Source organism: Danio rerio, chromosome 14 (genome assembly GCF_052040795.2).
Source record: "Danio rerio strain M-AB ecotype USA chromosome 14, GRCz13ab, whole genome shotgun sequence".
In the NCBI taxonomy this organism is placed as follows: Eukaryota; Metazoa; Chordata; class Actinopteri; order Cypriniformes; family Danionidae; genus Danio; species Danio rerio.
The window spans coordinates 50,601,977-50,621,217 of NC_141034.1; the positions used below are offsets into that span (position 1 = coordinate 50,601,977).

A 19,241-nucleotide genomic window follows, 5' to 3' on the forward strand; every position below is an offset into this window, starting at 1 on the left:
CTGGCACTCTGTTAAACCTCATCTTTGTCTGGACAGTCTGTGGTGTGTGTTTCTCTGGGTGCTCATCGAGATAAACCCCAAATCTCCTTATATTTAGCTGTTGGATCTTTCACTGTGTAATCTAGTGACTACTCATGTCAACACCGTCTTACATGCTAGAACTAGTCCTCAAACTCACATTCTGTTCCAGTTTCTCATAACTGCATACATATTTGTGTTTTGTCTATCGTTTTTGTCTCAATCATCAAATTATGCATCTCTTTGCTTCTGAATTATGCACTGATATTGATTTTTCATTCCTAATTCTGATTAATGTTTTTTTTAAAAAGCAAATTATCTGATTTTGATACCAATTTCATTAAAAGCAAGAGGAAAAAAGTTACATTTTTGCACTTTGAGTTGAATATTAATATCTTGAAATTTGACAGGAGGACTAATAGATATGTAATCAGCATTTTAATGGTGATGAAAAGTGAATAAATAATTTATGAAAGTCAAAGACATTGACTAAATTGTGCTTACTAAGTTGTCTCAAGTATAATGTTGCCCCATCCCAAGGGTGTGACTGAGTTTAAATGGCTGCAGCATGCTATGCCAGGGCCCTGGCCACCAGGAGATGCAAATAAAGTGACCTCTGACAACTATATTTAAGATTTTCTTCATCAAATCATCACCTAAACATGAGCTGTAATGAAATCTGCACAAACGATCTATGCAGTGTTTTATTTGAAAAGGTCAGACAACTGAATAAATGAATGATCAGTGTTTATAGAGGACCTATTATGCAAACAAATACTTTTAAATGGGGTTTAAACACAGGTATGTGATGATACTGTGTAAATACATCCAGCCACTAATGGTAAAAGTTAATTAATTCTATTTTTTTTATTCTCACACTTGATAAAAACACTTTTTTTCTTATTATTAATGTCAGGGTAACAATAACATCATATACATTTGTTACAAAGAGTGTACATGAGTTTTACAGAGGAGCAAAGCATCAAATAAGCACATAAAAGAGAAACAAATAATATTAACTCATTAAGAAAATTAAAAAAGAAAAATAAGTTAACCGTTCTAATGGCTTTAAGATGTTTAGAGGAAGCAATAGTTCTAATGTACTGTTGAATTTACTTTTCAAAAACAATAAAACAAGGTATACACTGAGAGAATTTACAGCGGTGTATATGAAATTTAGCAAGGATTAAAAGGAGATTAATAATGAAATATTCCTTACTTTTATCATCAGGAGCATTAAAAAAACCCAGCAAGATATCCTTAATAGATAACAAGACTCCTGGTAGTATTTTGCGATGAATATCTAAAGAAAGTTCAATCCAAAAGCATTGTTTATGAGGGCAACTCCAAAACTCTGCAGAAACACTTTGATTGACATTCTCCCTTTGTATGAGTCATCAGAGGAGGAAAGCCCCGCCCACTAGTGACCATCTTTCCCTCAGCAGCATAGGACGTTTGTCTTGTCTGTGAATCTGCTACTATGCTGACACAAAGGCATTTGTAGCTCCGCCCTCTTTTTAAAAGAGCACAATCTCGTTTGAATTTAAAGCGACAGTCACCAAAACGGCACCATTAAGATCAAAACCTAATAGGGTCAGTTTCAAAGAGTTATACTTCACACACACATTCTTGAGATGTCAGAGACTTATTTTACATCTTGCAAGTATGAGCATAATAGTTGCCCTTTAAGTATACATTTTCTTCCAGAACAAAGATTGGCTGTATTAAAACAAAAAACAACCAGTTCTGATGTCTGGCCTGTTATAAATATGAAATGCACCATTAACTGATTGATTAATGTGTGTCTTGTGTCTGTTGATTTAACAGGACAGGGAGCTGCGGCCGGAAGAGATTGAAGGTATTAATGCACAAACTCTTCTTCACACAAGAGTCTGACAGGAAAACCTGCTGTTTGTGCTGCTCAGCCTCTCTCTCTGTGTGTGTGTGTGTGTGTGTGTGTGTGTGTGTGTGTGTGTGTGTGTGTGTGTGTGTGTGTGTGTGTGTGTGTGTGTGTGTGTTTCTGCAGAGCTGAGAGAAGCTTTTAAAGAGTTCGACAGAAATAAAGGATACATCAACTGCAGAGACCTGGGCGAATGCATGCGGACCATGGGTTACATGCCCACCGAGATGGAGCTGATCGAGCTGAGCCAAACCATCAGTGAGTGAACTTAGTGTTTTCAGATAATAAGCCAATAAGGTGTTTTACATTAAATGTACATAATAAAAACAACGTTATCTCACGGCAATTTGTAACTTTTTGATTTAGTGGCTAATTCGTATGAATTTGTGCAATGTCATTCGTACAATTTAGTACGATTTGCTCATCCCCCAATGATGGTTGGTTTTAGGGGTGGGGTAAAAACTTACACTTTTGTACAACTTAACTCGTACAAATTCATACAAATTAGCCACTAAACTAACAAAACGTAAATACTTAAGTTTCCTTGTGAGATCAGGCTGAATACAACACCTACAAAACACCTACATAATAAAGATATATATTATATTATAAATGTTTTTTACTCTCAAAATGCATTTGATTTGAATTTAAATGCATTTTGAATTCCTGTAGAGGAGAGTAAAAAACATTTATAATAAAAAATATTTATTATGTATTTTGAAGGATGACATTATGAAAATGAATTTAGAAAATATTAAGAGAAGAATAATAAGATAAAAAAATACTCTGGAGTCGTAAACATTGTATTTCTAAGGATAAACAAATCTGTTGTAAAAAAAAGTTTGAAGTAAAGATTGTATTTTTACATGTAAAATGAATAAAGTGATTCAGTAGAATTTGAGAGAGGAAAATCCGTCATAACCTTTTATATTTTAAGATTACAAAAGTGTAAATAATCTGTACAGATTTAGAGAAGAATGGGAAAATGAGGGAAAATAGGTTTCTGTGTTTTGTAAGTGTATAATATGAATAATGTAAAATTGTAAATAATGTAATAATGAAATTTAAACACTTGCAATTAATTCTAATAAAAATAAACATACGAAATCTATTGGTGTTTAAAGTCAAAAGAATCTGTAAAGATTCAGTTAATTATTTATTATTAATAATAATAATAATAATGGGGCGACACGGTGGCAATATTGAGTTTCCTCTGAAAGCTCTGGTTTCCCCCACAGTCTAAAAACATGCGCTAATAGGTGAATTAGGCAAGCTATATTGTCTGTAGTGTATGTGTGTAAATAAGAATGTATGGGTGTTTCCCAGTGATGGGTTGCAGATGAAAGCACATCCACTGCATAAAACATATGCTGGATAAGTTGACGGTTCATTCCGCTGTGGTGACCACTGATAAATAAAGGGACTAAGCCTAAAAGAAAATTAATAAATAAATAATAATAATAATAATATAAATCATTATTATTATTATTATTATTATTATTATTATTTATTATTATTATTTTATAGTCTGTAAAGTCATAAATATAAGTAAAGATTTAATTCATTATTAATAATACTAATTTTATTATTATATAGTGTTGAAAGTCATAAGTATCTGTAAAAATTCTAATAATTAATAATAATAAAAAGTATTACTATTATTATTTTTATTATTATTTTTATTATTATTATTCATATAATTATTATAATTATAATAATAATAATGATAATAATTAACAGATACTTATGACTTTCAACACTCTACAATAATAATAACAATATTATAATATAATATAATAACAATAATATAATATAATAACAATATAATATAATATAATATAATATAATATAATATAATTTAATGTAATATAATATAATATAATATAATATAATATAATATAATATAATATAATATAATATAATATAATATAATATAATATAATAATTATGTATACCTTCTGGATTTAGATAGGAATAAAAATTAAAAAACCTTTATTGGTATTTGAGGTCACACTCTATATAAACTGAATAATCAAATGATTATATTTTTTTCAAATTATTTGCATTTTATTAAAATTTGGGAAGAAAACAAATGCATGTGTTTAAACTCGCCTAATATTTTTAAAGATAAAATAATAAAATGTGATGATAAGAAAAACTTTTGAAGTTTGAAAAACTTTTAATGTTTAAGAGAAACATTTTGATTTTGAAAACCTTTTACTGCTATTTAAAATCACACAGTCTCTGTATATTTTTTTAAGCTGGAGGTAAAATTGACTTTGAGGACTTTGTGGAGCTCATGGGCCCCAAAATGCTGGCAGAGACAGCGGACATGATCGGAGTCAAAGAGCTGAGAGATGCTTTCAAAGAGGTATAAACAAATCTTTACACTCATATACGACTAATTTTTGAATTATGGGCACACTTTTTTAGTTAAAAAAAAAATTAGCATTTTTTATCAGTGTTTGACATAATCTTGGGCATATAGAGTTGTCTTTTACCATTGTAGTCAGAATCATTAGCCCTTCTGAATTATTGGCCTTATTCTTGGATGTGGAAGTGTGCTTGTTTACGATTCAGCTTCCTGGAGAAGTGACTAAGAATAATAAACCGCAGAAACAGTCAAACTACTTGCTCTACGAACAAGTTTTTGTATGATTATACAGACAAAGCAGAATCGTATAACAAGAAAATGTCAGTTTGCAACATCAAGCAGCATAACCAACTGTTTTTAACGTCTAAAAATGAATGAAAGTGTGTGATACCAGAAGTTTCAAGCCAAATAGGTTCAAATGGCTGCGCCTGCTCATACACAAAGAATACGGTGAATTAGACCCTCTGTGTATTTCTTCCCCAATTTTTGTTTAACGAAATTTTTTTTTTCAGCACATTTCTAAACATAATAGTTTTAATAACTCATCTCCAATAACTGATTTATTTCATCTTTGCCATGATGACAGTAAATTATATTCGACTAGATATTTTTAAGACACTTCTATACTGCTTAAAGTGACATTTAAAGGCTTAATTAGGTTAACTAGGCAGGTTAGGGTAATTAGGCAAGTTATTGTATAATAATGGTTTGTTCTGTAGACTATTGAAAAAAAATATATACCTTAAAGGGGCTAATAATTTTGACCTTAAAATGGTTTTTAAAACATTAAAATATGCTTTTATTCCAGCTGAAATAAAACAATTTCTCCAGAAGAAAAAATATTATCAGACATTCTGTTAAAATCTCCTTGCTCTGTTAAACATAATTTGGTGTCTGTGTCTGTGTTTGTGTGTCGTGTGTGTCTGTGTGAGTGATAAGTTTTAAGTTTTGAGAAAATCTAGAAAAGGTTGCAATATAGTTTGAAATTGGTGTTGAGATTTTGGTTCTGCATTGTATCCTCTCAAGCTGAATGACTTAAATTCCCTCATCCACTCTTTGAAACATGGAGGGTCGGAAGTTTTCCAGTTAAAAAAATTTTTTTTTTCTTTTTTTGCAAAAGTTAAAGGTCCCATCAAATTAAAATAAAATTGCTACATGTTAGTATCAGTAATTGTTAGTTTTTAAGATATCCATAAGCTTGAGTGCTCTAAAACAGTGACAAAATTCACGTTTAGAAGATATAAAACCGATACAAACATGTAAATTGTGTAGTTTGTCACTTCCACCCAAATAAATCAAGTTTTTATTCATGTCACCTCATACTTCAGTTTCTCATCAAATCATAACCAATCAAATGCTCTGTAGTGTCTGACATGCCCCACCCCCTTGCTTTTCATTTGATGCGCTTGAGCTCAGCCACCCTCACTGCCAGAGCGGTGACAAAACAAAACGCTTTTATAAAAGTCTCTTATGTCTCGAAATATCCAAGAATTGCTTTAAGTCAGAGTTTTCCAGGGGTATGCAGGGCTGGATTAACATAAGGGCTAGGTGGGGCTGAAGCCCCAGAGCTCATGGAAGAAAGGGGCCCTTGATTGGCTGAAGAATTTATTTGCGATATTACGTGGGAATTACGTGAAATCACGCCTCTTTGTGTAATGCTTTTGCTCATTGATAATGTGAAGTATTCCTTTCGGTTCGCTGCTGTTAAAATATAGTGGTGCTGGTGCTAAACTGGGGCTCAGAGTGGCTGTAGCCCACTCAGAATATTCAATAGCCCTGTTTTAGTCACCCATAAGGGTGATCAGATGTCCCCATTTTCCCAGGACAGTCCCTTACTTCGGCACTACCGCGAGAACCGTCCAGTCAAAAGTAGGCCAACGAAGTTCGTTGTAGAACAAAAAATAGAATTTAAACAGTCTTCGTCACTGATTACCTTGTACAGGTATTAACAGAGGCTGCGACAGGCGGAATCCTACTGAATGAACTCATAACTGAAGCGCAATCTCAGTTACAGCTGGAATAAAAGTATTTTTTTTAAACGGTGCGCGCCCGCATGATCTTCCATCACACAATATAACCGAGTCATTGCGTGAGCAAATCATATAGCCTGCACATGTAGTTATTAAAATGACCATCGTTGCGGAGTAGGTATCTCAAGTAAGGTTAACACCTAGAAAGTTAGAAAGTAAACTTTTTTATGAATGTTTACTTTGCCCCTTTTATGAAAATGATAATAATATGGAGGAATGAAGTATTGGCGCTGGCTTTCATCAGACAATATATCTAACGTAATAAAATAAAATAAAATAAAATAAAAATAAAATTAAATAAAAAAATAAAAATAAATAAATAATAAATAAATAAAAACATCATTTTATAAAATAAGGATGCTAGCTTTCTGTAACTCAGAAGACCACAATATTTTGGATATAAGAAGCATGGATTTTAAAGATATCCTATCATTAGGGATTCATGGTCAGCTAAAGTTTAAAAGAAACTTTTTAAAGGTAAAACCCTATTTAAAGTATTTATTACAAAGCATTAATTTAGGAAGTGTTGCAAATGTTGTTGTTTTTTTTATTTTGTTTTGCTGATTTTTGCAGCCTGTTTGATAGTTATGTTTCATATTGTCATGACTTACTTTTGTATACTTGCAGACCTATTTAAAAAAAATCGAATTGAAAAATATATAATAATCAAATATAAATCAAATGGTGTAAAATTAGATAATAATATTAATTAGTAACTTATTTAAATAATAATAACAATAATATATATAGTTTACAGTATGTATATATATATATATATATATATATATATATATATATATATATATATATATATATATATATATATATATATATATATATATATATACACAGTTGAAGTCAGAATTATTAGCCCCCCTTTGAATTTTTTTCTTCTTTTTTAAATATTTCCCAAATGATGTTTAACAAAGTAAGGAAATTTTCACAGTATGTCTGATAATATTTTTTCTTCTGGAGAAAGTCTTAATCTTTTTATTTCGCCTAGAATAAAAGCTGGTTTTCATTTTTTGAAACAGCATTTCAGGGACAAAATTATTAGCCCCTTTAAGCTATATTTTTTCTCGATAGTCTACAGAACAAATCATCGTTATACAATAACTTGCCTAATTACCCTAACCTGCCTAGTTAACCTAATTAACCTAGTTAAGCCTTTAAATGTCACTTTAAGCTGTAAAGAAGTGTGTTGAAAAATATCTAGTCAAATATTATTTACTGTCATCATGGCAAAGATAAAATAAATCAGTTATTAGAAATGAGTTACTAAAACTATTTTGTTTAGAAATGTGTTGAAAAAATCTGCTCTCCATTAAACAGAAATTGGGGGGAAAATAAACAAGCGGTCTAATAATTCAGGGGGGCTAATAATTCTGACTTCATATACACACATATATATATATATATATATATATATATATATATATATATATATATATATATATATATATACTTTGTGAGGTAAAAAAATAAAAAGGGGCCCTTTGATGTTCTATAGCCCCATGGCCCAATGTGTTCTTAATCCAGCCCTGGGGGTATGAATAGTTTCGGGCTTGACTGTATAAAAGCACATTGGTCCATCAGGATGCTGACAGTTTCTCTGCTGTACAGTTTGACTCTAATGGAGACGGTCAGATCAGCGTGACAGAGCTCAGAGAAGCCATGAAGAAGCTGATGGGGGAACAGCTGAACTCCAGAGACATTGATGATATACTGCGAGATGCAGACCTCAACGGAGACGGATTGGTGGATTTCGAAGGTGAGAGAATGTAATGCACAAGTATGAGGATTTTTGATGTGTTTTTCTGTGGCTGAATGTGTGTTTCTTTGTGTTTTTGCTCCAGAGTTTGTGAGGATGATGTCACGCTGATGTCATCATGGAGCAGCTATTTGAACGTTTTGAATAGGAGCGCTGTTTGTAAAAAAAAAAATGTTGATTTTATTTATTGAGAATTGTTTAACACTTATTTAAATTGTGTATTGTTATTTCACTGTTTAATTGGCTATTTTCAGAGATATTTCGCATTATGAGTGTATTTGTATAGTGTGCTTCTTTTTAAAAAAAACAAAATTAAATAATTTGATTACAGTGGTTTGTTAATGACCTGCTCATGCGTCGTCTTTTTTTACTTGACTGGCACTCTTAGTAAATATGGGCAAAGAGCCATTCAATATGTTAATTTCTAACAAAAAGAAATCAGTAATTTTTCTAAAATGTATTATTCATTTAGTAATTTTCCTTCAGCCTAGTGTCTTTATTCATCAGGGGTCACCACAGCGAAATGAACCGACAACATATCCAGCATGTGTTATAAACAGTTGATGCTTTTCCAGCTGCAACCCAATACTGGGAAACATCCATGCACACTCATCATACACCACAGCCAATTTAGTTCATTCAATTCACCTGTACTGCATGTGTTAGGACTGTGGGGGAAACCGGAGCACCCGGAGGAAACACACACCAACACAGGGAGAACATGCAAACTCCACACAGAAATGCCAAATGACCCAGCTTGGACTCGAACCAGCAACCTTCTTGCTGTGCGGTTACAGTGCTAACCACTGAGCCACTGTGTCGCCTAAAATGTATTATTTAAAATATATATTTTTATGCTATAGTGTGATTCATTCATCAAAAATAAATAAATAGAATAGAATAAAATATAGATGTATTCAAATGTAAAATAAAGATGTGTTTGCCATATATTCATATTTTGGTTGTTGTTAATGTTTATTGAGGGTTATGCAGAATTTTTTCATTTATTTTTTGTGGCAGAATTTAATTTAATACTAAAAAAAGTTTCAGATGATTTAAAATAAATCCTAAACCTCGAGGAATCCCAATCCTATATATATATATATATATATATATATATATATATATATATATATATATATATATATATATATATATATATATATATATATATATATATATATATATATATATATATATATATAGTTGAAATCAGAATTATAACAGAGCAAACAGAGCAAGGACATTGTCACAGAATGTCTGATAATATCTTTTCTTCTGGAGAAAGTCTTAATTGTTTTATTTCTAAATAATAAAAAAAATTTTTTTAAAACATTTTAAGGTCAAAATTATTAGCCCCTTTAAGGTTTATTTTTTTGATAGTCTACAGAACAAACACTGTTTTACAATAACTTTCTTAGTTAACCTAGTTAAGCCTTTAAATGTCACTTTAAGCTGTATAAAATATCTTGTATAAAATATGTCTTGAAAAATATCTAGTCAAATATCATTTACTGTCATCATGGCAAAGAAATAAATCAGTTATTAGAAATGAGTTATTAAAACTATTATATTTAGAAATTTGTTGAAAAAATCTCACAATTACACAGAATTGGGGAAAAAATAAACAGGGGCTAATTATTCTAATTTCATTGTGTGTGTGTGTGTGTGTGTGTGTGTGTGTGTGTGTGTGTGTGTGTGTGTGTGTGTGTGTGTGTGTGTGTGTGTGTGTGTGTGTGTGTGTGTGTGTGTGTGTGTGTGTGTGTGTGTGTGTGTGTGTGTGTGTGTGTGTGTGTGTGTGTGTGTGTGTGTGTGTGTGTGTGTGTGTGTGTGTGTGTGTGTGTGTGTGTGTGTGTGTGTGGGGCTTCCTACATAAAGACCCAATTTAAACAGTGAAAAATATCAATTAGATATTTCTAATAAATCTTCATTAGAAAATATTTTGTTTTTTTAATATGCAATATAATGATGCTTTGGTTAAAATGTTTTTAAACTAAATATAAATAATTATTAATTCCCGAAACTGAAAATCCTTTCATCATTTATTCAACCTTCACTTGTGTCACAATTTTTTCCGTTTACCCCAAAAGAAGATATTTTGAGGAATTTTGGAATCCTGTAACCATTGACAGCCATGGTATTTGTTTTTTTCTGCTACAGAAGTCAATGGTTACCATTTTCTAACATTCTTTAAAATATCTTTTTTTGTGTTCAACAGAATAAAAAAGCTCAAAAAGGTTAGGAAGCACCGTGTGAGTAAATGGTGACTATTTTTCTGTATGAACTATCTCTTTAAATATTTATTTTATTTACTTATTTATTTAATATATTAATATAATAGTATTTTATAGCCATGCATTATTCTATTGCATATAACAACACAAGTAACAATTGTGAATTGAGATTTGAAGAAAAAAGTATGCAACTCTCTAAATAAATATTTATTTATTTCAGTATTTCTATAGAAATTGTAATATTTCATCATGAATACTTTTTAGTTTTTATTATTTTACTATAATTTAAAAAGCACCTATTTTTACAAGATGTAAAATAAGTCTTGTGGTCCCTAGAGTGTGTGTGAAGTTTCAGCTCAAAATACCCCACAAGTAACGTTTTAACCATTTCAAACTGCCCCTTTCATCAAGCTTTGATTCAAATTATGCCATTTTGGTGACTGTTGCTTCAAATGCAAATGAAATTGTGCTGTTTTTCAAAAGAGGGCTGAGCTACAAACGCCTGTGTCAGTGGGTTGTTGCTAGAGCAGATACGTTTGCGGCCGGAAGTTAATAAGAAATATTTTTATGATTTATTAAATTTCTTATTGGTTGTATTTTATTAACATCTACCCCCACCCCAACCCTAAACCCAACCGTCACAGTAATGTAAAAATCAGTTGTTGTACCGAGTATTAGTTATGTTATCTATTAAACTACCCAATAAAATTTTTTTTTTAACGCCTACCCCCACCCCAACCCTAAACCCAACCCTCACAGTACTGTAAAAATATTAATTATTGTTATACAGTGTCATAAAAAAATGCTGCTTTATTAATGTGCATATCGCATTAATATTAATATTCGATCTAGACTTTACCGTGTCAGTGGCATATTCAAAAACAAGACTAACATCCTATGCTAATGAGGGAGAGATGGTCACTAGTGGGCGGGGCTTTCCCCTTCTGATGACATGTACAAAGTAAGAATGTCAATCAAAGTGTTTCTGCAGACTGTTTTTATCAAGTGTGAATATAAAAGGTAGAATTAATTAATGTTTACCATTAGAGGGTGGCTATATTGACACACTGTCACCACACAACTGTGTTTATACCCATTACAAAAGTGATTTTTGCATAATAGGTCCCCTTTAAATCTGATATTGTTATCACTTACTGAAGACATCATTCAGAGCCTTGTTTTTTTATTAACAGTGACTTTTATATGCATGAAACGACAGATCTCAAGTTTGTTAATAAGCTTTTTATTGAAAAGGTGACCAGGATTCTGTACAGCAGGCAAAGGGATATTTTTGGGGGCACAGGAGCTTCCCTCTCCTCATCCCTTCATCTATCCCTCTCTCTTTCCATCCTCCTGGGGAAAAGGGGGATGCAGGCAGGGCGGGGCAAAGAACGGTTGACGAAAAGAGTGAATAAATTATGGAAGGAAAGTAAAAGAAGCCATGACGCAGAAGAGAAAGAGAGGATTTCTGGAGGAAGAGGGAAGCCTCCACTGTGGAGGCCTGGAGAGTCGCTCAACCACAGTCTAGAGAGTCCGTCATCCCGAAATCATCCATGTGCTTCTCATACCAGAGGCCTGGGACAACAAAAAACAGCTATCTGCAGGAAAGCAATGGGCGTTACTGGTTGGTGGGCGTGGCTAAACATAAGGGGCGTGTCTTGTCATTAGTCATGTTTCCATCCACCTATTTTTATGCACATACTGGAAGGCTTAGATGTATATATGCGCATAAAAAACTTGTAGATTAGGATAAACTTTTTATCCGATAAAAGAAAATGTGCATAAACTATGAAGGAAACACATCTTTAGTGAGTAAATTAAAGCAAGCGCACCAATAAAGTCATGTGATTCTGCTTTAACAGAACAAAATGTTTGCGATGGGACGGCATTTATGGACAAACCAGTGGACTGATCACACTGTAAAACATCTGAAATGTTGTTTTCCCTCAGCCAAATTCTGTCATCACAGTAATTCAGTATTATTATTATTAATACTACATTATTATTATTAGGTCTACCTTCAGAACTGTCTTGCGCTCCTAAAAGAGCGTCTCATGCTTCCAAAGGCATTACGCATTCAGTTGCATTTTGTTTACATCTTCTGAGGCGATTATATAAGAAAAAAAGCCCTCAGTGGCTTCTCCTACTGCAGCAAATGGCATTATTTATTGCGACAGTTTATCAGGAAGGGACTATTTTGTTGTCTTTGACTTATTAAATGCAAACAGTACTTTGTTCGCAAATATTTTAAGCGATATTCCAGTTTTGCACATAACTCTCATTCACAGTTATCGATGGAAACACAGCTAGCATGACAGATGTCAGGAAAGGAAAGTCACTGTCATGTCGCCATTTTGAAACGCCCACCATCTTGAGAAACGCCCACTTTAGTTCTGCAGAGAGTTGATAGTCGGGTGGAGCGGCCGGTCAGTGGTGTCTCCTGCTCTCCTCTTCCTCTCCCTCTGCTCCACTTCTCCTCTTCCTCGCTTGTTCTTCTCACTTGCTGGCCATGGTGTAGCAGCCGTGTGGGTGCCACTGCATGTCGCGGATGCGCCTCACGGACTGGAACTGCGGGCAGCGGGCGCCGTACTCGTTAAAGTGTCTGTATTCGCCCTTCTCCAGCAGGTACTGACTGCCGCGGTAACCGGGGAACTGATAGCCGACCCAGCTGAGGAAACACGGAGGCGCCAACGGTTAGTCTCTTACTAGAGTTTTACTTAAATATTTTATTTAGTAAGTTCTCGTCTTGTTTGGCAGGATCTCACCAGAAAAGTTTTAATGTGTAAAATAAACATCCTGTGATTCTTCAAAACTTTTATTTAGTATATTTTGACCTGCCTTTGTATTCTCTACCTTGTTAGATTGTCCTACCTCCAAATAAAAAAGTAGGTAGCACATTTTCATGACACAATATGCTACCACTGTAAATTTTAATGTGGAGTTGTGTGATCTGAAGCTGTAATATGGCCCTAACCTACCTCAGAACCATTCAAATACAGTGTTGATAGCATCATCTGATGGGTATAAAATGTCAGGACACTGGTATTTGAATTTTTATTAACTATACTAAATCGAATAATAAATATTAATTATTTCATTAAAATTTGAGTTATTATTAGCAGTTTGAGTTACTTATTTATTGATTAATTTATTTAAAGTATTTAAGATTTATTACTTATTTAATATAGTTTTATTAAAAATAGTTAATTTATCTTTTATTTATTTTTATTTATTTCTGGTGAACTAAATTAATGAGGAATTATTCAGGCAACTAGCCAAAACTAAATTTTTATTTTAAAAATGTTTACAAATAAAAAATATCTAAAATATAAATGTCTATATATTTATTATTTTATTTAAAATATAAATTACTATGTGTATAAGTTATTATTAATAACATTTATTTATTTATTTTTTGTTATGTTCAGCCAGTTGCAAAGGCACTTAATTTTATTTAATTTTAACTTGAAACTAAATTAGCTAAAAAAAAATGAACTGATATTTAAAAATTATATTAAAAAATAAACAACAAAAAATCCCAAAAAAATTTAATAATTAATTCAGAAAATATAACAATTTGAATTAATTCAAACTATTAATAAAAATAACAATAGTTACTCAAACATTCTTTAAAAAGCATAAATAAGCTATCTAAATGCCCATTCTTAATTTTATTAAGAGATTAACTATCTTCATAACTTTATAGATTAATTATTTTATATATAATCTATATAAGAAACCTATTTTCAGCAGTTAGGGCTATGCTTCTCAATCATTTTTATGGGGAAGGAAGGGGGGAGAAAGCTATCATAAATGCCCATGTTTGAATAGAAACCTATTAAAACGTACTGCAGTAATCAAATTAAAATCACTTACGTTCCACAGCTGACCATGATGCTGCCGACTCTATCTGTGAATCCGTAAGAGAACAGACTGGGAACGTCGTCATCCATGATCTCCATCTTGCGGCCCTTGTAGTCTCCAACCTCATACAGGCAGATCTTGTGCTTCTCGGGGTCCTTCAGCAAAAAACAAATTTATAACAAATGCATTTTCCTAACACAATCTAAAAGTACTACAGGAATCGTCTGCACACCATTCTGACGGGTCTGAAGGAAAGCAGGTAGTCGTTCTTCTGGCAATTGCTCCAAGAATCCCAGCGAGGATATTCGCCCTTCTCCAGGATGTACATCTCACCACAGAAATTCATCTGCTCGAAACCAACAAATCTACACAGAAAAAGGTTCGTTTTTAATATAGCATCTTTCTATTGATGTACACATGAAGTCATCATTTTTAGTAATTATTAGTAATAATATAATTAATTATTTTCAAATATTTTCTAAGCGCTGTTTAATGGAGAGATGTTTTAAAACACATTTTAAACATAATTATTTATAATTATTTCTTTTGACAGAACATAATATTTTAGTAGTTGCAAGATACTATTATTCAGCTGAAAGTGCAATTTAATGGGTTAATTAGGTGAGGTAGGTTAATTAGGCAAGTCTAATTAGGCAAGTTTGTTTTGTTAAAAATCTAACAAATTATATTTCTTAAAGTTAATAATATATATTTTTAAAATTAAAACAGCTTTTATTTCTAGCCTAACTGAAAGGAAAATGATATTATAGGGAATACTGTGAAATGTTCCTTACTTTTTTAAACCTTTTTTTAATTAATAATTTTAATAATTATCAAAATAATGAAAATTCCACAGGATCTTATCATTGTGCCTTTAACTGTATTTAATATTTACATTATACATATATTTTATATTTAAATAAAACCTATTTATTTGTAATATAAACATTTATTTGAAAATCTGAAATCTGAGAAAACCCCATTTAAAAGTTTTAGGTTAAGTGCTGAGCAATGCTCTGAAAAGGGATTATGTGTTTTTTTAAGTACATTTGTTGTAACTTGTTGATTTAACTTAACTTTTATGATCATGCACATAATTATTTCACTCCCTTATTTTAAGTAAAGTCAACTAATAATTCTGAAAGCAACCGATTTACTCACTTATTTTAAGTAAAGTCAGCTAATTGCTTTAAAATCTAGAGGTCTACTCGCTTAATTTAAATGAAGTCAACTAATCGCTTTAAAAGCAACAGGTTTACTTACTTATTTTAAGTTGAATAATTTTAAAAGCATCAGGTTTACACCCCTTATTTTAAGTAGTCAACAAATCGCTTTAAAATCAAGAGTTTTTCCCATTTAATTTAAGTAAAGTCAACTAATCGCATTAAAATCAAGAGGTTTTCCCACTTAGTTTAAATAATGTCAACTAATTGCTTTAAAAATAAAGAGTTTTTCCCATTTAATTTAAGTAAAGTCAACTAATCGCATTAAAATCAAAAGGTTTTCCCACTTAATCTAAGTAAAGTCAACTAATCGCATTAAAATCAAGAGTTTTTTCCACTTAATTTAAGTAGTCAACTAATTGCTTTAAAATCAAGAGGTTTTCCCACCTAACCTAAGTCAACTAATTGCTTTAAAATCAAGAGGTTTTCCCACCTAACCTAAGTCAACTAATCGCATTAAAATCAAGAGGTTTTCCCACTTAATTTAAGTAAGGTCAACTAATCGCATTAAAATCAAGAGTTTTTTCCACTTAATTTAAGTAGTCAACTAATCGCATTAAAATCAAGAGTTTTTTCCACTTAATTTAAGTAGTCAACTAATCGCATTAAAATCAAGAGTTTTTTCCACTTAATTTAAGTAAAGTCAACTAATCGCTTTAAAATCAAGAGTTTTTTCCACTTAATTTAAGTAAGGTCAACTAATCGCATTAAAATCAAGAGTTTTTTCCACTTAATTTAAGTAAGGTCAACTAATCGCATTAAAATCAAGAGTTTTTTCCACTTAATTTAAGTAAGGTCAACTAATCGCATTAAAATCAAGAGTTTTTTCCACTTAATTTAAGTAAGGTCAACTAATCGCATTAAAATCAAGAGTTTTTTCCCACTTAATTTAAGTAAAGTCAACTAATCGCATTAAAATCAAGAGTTTTTTCCACTTAATTTAAGTAAAGTCAACTAATCGCATTAAAATCAAGAGGTTTTCCCACTTAATTTAAGTAAAGTCAACTAATCGCATTAAAATCAAGAGGTTTTCCCACTTAATTTAAGTAAAATCAACTAATCGCATTAAAATCAAGAGGTTTTCCCACTTAATTTAAGTAAAGTCAACTAATCGCATTAAAATCAAGAGGTTTTCCCACCTAACCTAAGTCAACTAATTGCTTTAAAATCAAGAGGTTTTCCCACCTAACCTAAGTCAACTAATCGCATTAAAATCAAGAGGTTTTCCCACTTAATTTAAGTAAGGTCAACTAATCGCATTAAAATCAAGAGTTTTTTCCACTTAATTTAAGTAAAGTCAACTAATCGCATTAAAATCAAGAGGTTTTCCCACTTAATCTAAGTAAAGTCAACTAATCGCTTTAAAAGCAATAGGTTTATGCCCCTTATTTTAAGTAAAGTCAATTAATCGCTTTAAAATCACGAGGTTTTCCCACTTAATTTAAGTAAAGTCAACTAATCACATTAAAACCAAGAGGTTTACTCACTTAATCTAAGTAAGGTCAACTAATCTCATTAAAATCAAGAGGTTTTCCCACTTAATTTAAGTAAAGTCAACAAATCGCATTAAAATCAAGAGGTTTTCCCACTTAATCTAAGTAAAGTCAACTACTCGCTTTAAAAGCAATAGGTTTATGCCCCTTATTTCAAGTAAAGTCAATTAATCGCTTCAAACTCAAGAGTTTTTCCCACGTCATTTAAGTATAGTCAACTAATTGTTTACAGTGAAGTCTTGATATATTCACAGTAGGAAATTTACAAAAACAATTTAACAGATATGATAATAATGAAGCATTACTTAATATTCTAATGATTTGTAGCATAAAAAGAAAATTTCTAATTTTGATGCATATGGTGTATTTTTGGCTATTGCCTAAAATATTTATGGATTCAACATATAAGACCCGGTTGCTTGTAGATGCAGAGATGCTTACGGGCCGCACTCCACGCGCAGAGAGCGAACTCTGTCCATGCCCATATCACAAACATTCATGCACTCGGCGTTAATCTCAATCATACGGCCCTGGAAGTTCTCCTGGTCGAACACATACATCTGAGGGACACACATATAGAGAAATAGAGTTAGATGGTGCTTCAGGCATGCATATGTATGTGCGTGTGTAAATGTCTGTCCAAAAAGCTTTACCCTGTAGGACATCATGCCCATCTCGGACTTCTTGCTGGGGGCTCCCTTGCCGTCGGTCTGGGAGGCGGTCTTTTTTTCTCCACTGGAAGACATGATGCCTGGGGGGCCAATCAGAATAGAGGATTAATGTGGGGCGGATTCTATTACACTTAAATTTAGATGCTGAGTGATGATGTCATGTTTGGAATTCTATGAACATCAAACAAAATGATCTTTGAAGTGGAAAAGGTTTGTTTAAAAAAAGTAGTAGTAGTAGGGGCACCTTTGATGAAGACACTATTAAGGGGGAAGGAAATACTATTTAGGGGGCTATTTTAGGGTGGTGAAGGGGGTTGATGATGGACCCTCTTTAAAAGTGATTATGTGTGTATGTGTGAGCTATCTTACCTGTGTGTTGAGTGAGTGTGTCCAAACGCAGGGTTCACTCTGGGAGTGTTTGCGTTCGGCCATGTGCGCAGCTCTTATACTCTGGCTCCGAGTCTATGAGGATTACTCTGACACAATGAAACATGCCGCGTTCAGCACACTCGCAGAAAAGAGAGACCACATCATCAGCACACACACACAGAGAGAAAGAGAGAGTGAGTGAGTGTGTGTGTGTAACAGACAGACAGAATTAAACATTTCAGTTTCAAATCACCACTTTCAAGCCTAACACATGAGCAATACGACAGCAGCAGACAACCGTTAACCACACTATAATGGTTGTTTATTAGGATTGGTGGTTGCTTGAAGAACTTTTCCCAGCCATGGAAACTTTACATTCCACAAAAGGCTCTTTTTAGTGGGAATAGATTATGATTATCATATCTTTAGACTATAAAAATGTTCTTCACACTGTGCAAAATGTTTTCTTTGAAGTAGACTTCATTAAAAGAGTTTTCGGGAAATCCAAAAAGGTTCTTATAATTATTATTTATTAAAATTATTAGCAAAATTATAATATTTTATATATTTTTCCCAATTTCTGTTTCATTTCTCTGTTTTTTCAACACATTTCTAAACATAATTAATTTCTAATAACTGATTTCTTTTATCTTTGTCATGATGACAGTAGGCGGTTCATTCTGCCGTGGCGAGCCCTTATAAATCAAGGACTAAGCCGAAGGAAAATGAATGAATGAATGATGACAGCACATAATATTTTACCAGATATTTTTCCAGACACTAGTATTCAGCTTAAAGTGACATTTAAAGGCTTCACTAGGTCAACTGGATTAGTAGTAGTAGTGCTGTCGCCTCACAGCAAGAAGGTCGCTGGTTCGAACCTCGGCTCAGTTGGCATTTCTGTGTTTGCATGTTCTCCCTGCGTTCGCGTGGGTTTCAGCCAGGTGCTCTGGTTTCCCCCACAGTCCAAAGACATGCGGTACAGGTGAATTGGGTTGGCTAAATTGTCCGGAGTGTATGAGTGTATGAGGGTGACAGGCCGGCCGGAATGTGTAAAAAAAAGTCGTTATCATATGGACAAGTCTAAATGGAGGACTTGTTCCAAAGAACCGACCCCGCAACCATACGGGACTAAGGCCGAAGAAGAAGAAGACTAGGTTAATTGGATTATTTAGGCAAGTGAGGGTTATTAGGCAAGTTATTGTATAATAATGGTTTGTTCTGTAGACAATCGAAAAAATATATCGTTTAAGGGGGCTAATAATATTGACCTAAAAATAGTAATACAATAAAT

The 19,241-nt window shown here is 32.5% G+C and overlaps 2 protein-coding genes across 10 annotated transcripts in view; one reads left to right on the top strand and one right to left on the bottom strand.

Annotated features, from left to right (window-relative positions):
• The window catches only part of cabp2b (calcium binding protein 2b), a 75,923-nt gene extending 67,497 nt beyond the window's left edge, over positions 1–8,426 (top strand). For all 9 annotated transcript variants that reach the window (XM_087282099.1, XM_087282100.1, XM_087282098.1 and 6 more), the window contains 5 exons: positions 1,846–1,876; positions 2,045–2,176; positions 4,180–4,289; positions 7,946–8,093; positions 8,179–8,426. In XM_087282099.1, coding sequence (XP_087138225.1) covers positions 1,846–1,876; positions 2,045–2,176; positions 4,180–4,289; positions 7,946–8,093; positions 8,179–8,204 — 447 coding nt within the window. In that variant the 3' untranslated portion in view covers positions 8,205–8,426. The remainder of the gene's footprint in view (positions 1–1,845; positions 1,877–2,044; positions 2,177–4,179; positions 4,290–7,945; positions 8,094–8,178) is intronic.
• Positions 8,427–11,554: 3,128 nt separating this feature from the next.
• On the bottom strand, positions 11,555–17,998 carry crybb1l1 (crystallin, beta B1, like 1). The gene is made up of 6 exons (XM_087282108.1): positions 17,948–17,998; positions 17,561–17,658; positions 17,349–17,467; positions 14,424–14,556; positions 14,204–14,346; positions 11,555–12,995 (listed from the first exon to the last, which is right to left on the bottom strand). The coding sequence occupies exons 2-6, from the start codon at positions 17,651–17,653 to the stop codon at positions 12,824–12,826; spliced, it is 660 nt and encodes a 219-aa protein (XP_087138234.1). The 5' UTR covers positions 17,654–17,658; positions 17,948–17,998; the 3' UTR covers positions 11,555–12,823.
• Between the last annotated feature and the right edge of the window lie 1,243 nt (positions 17,999–19,241).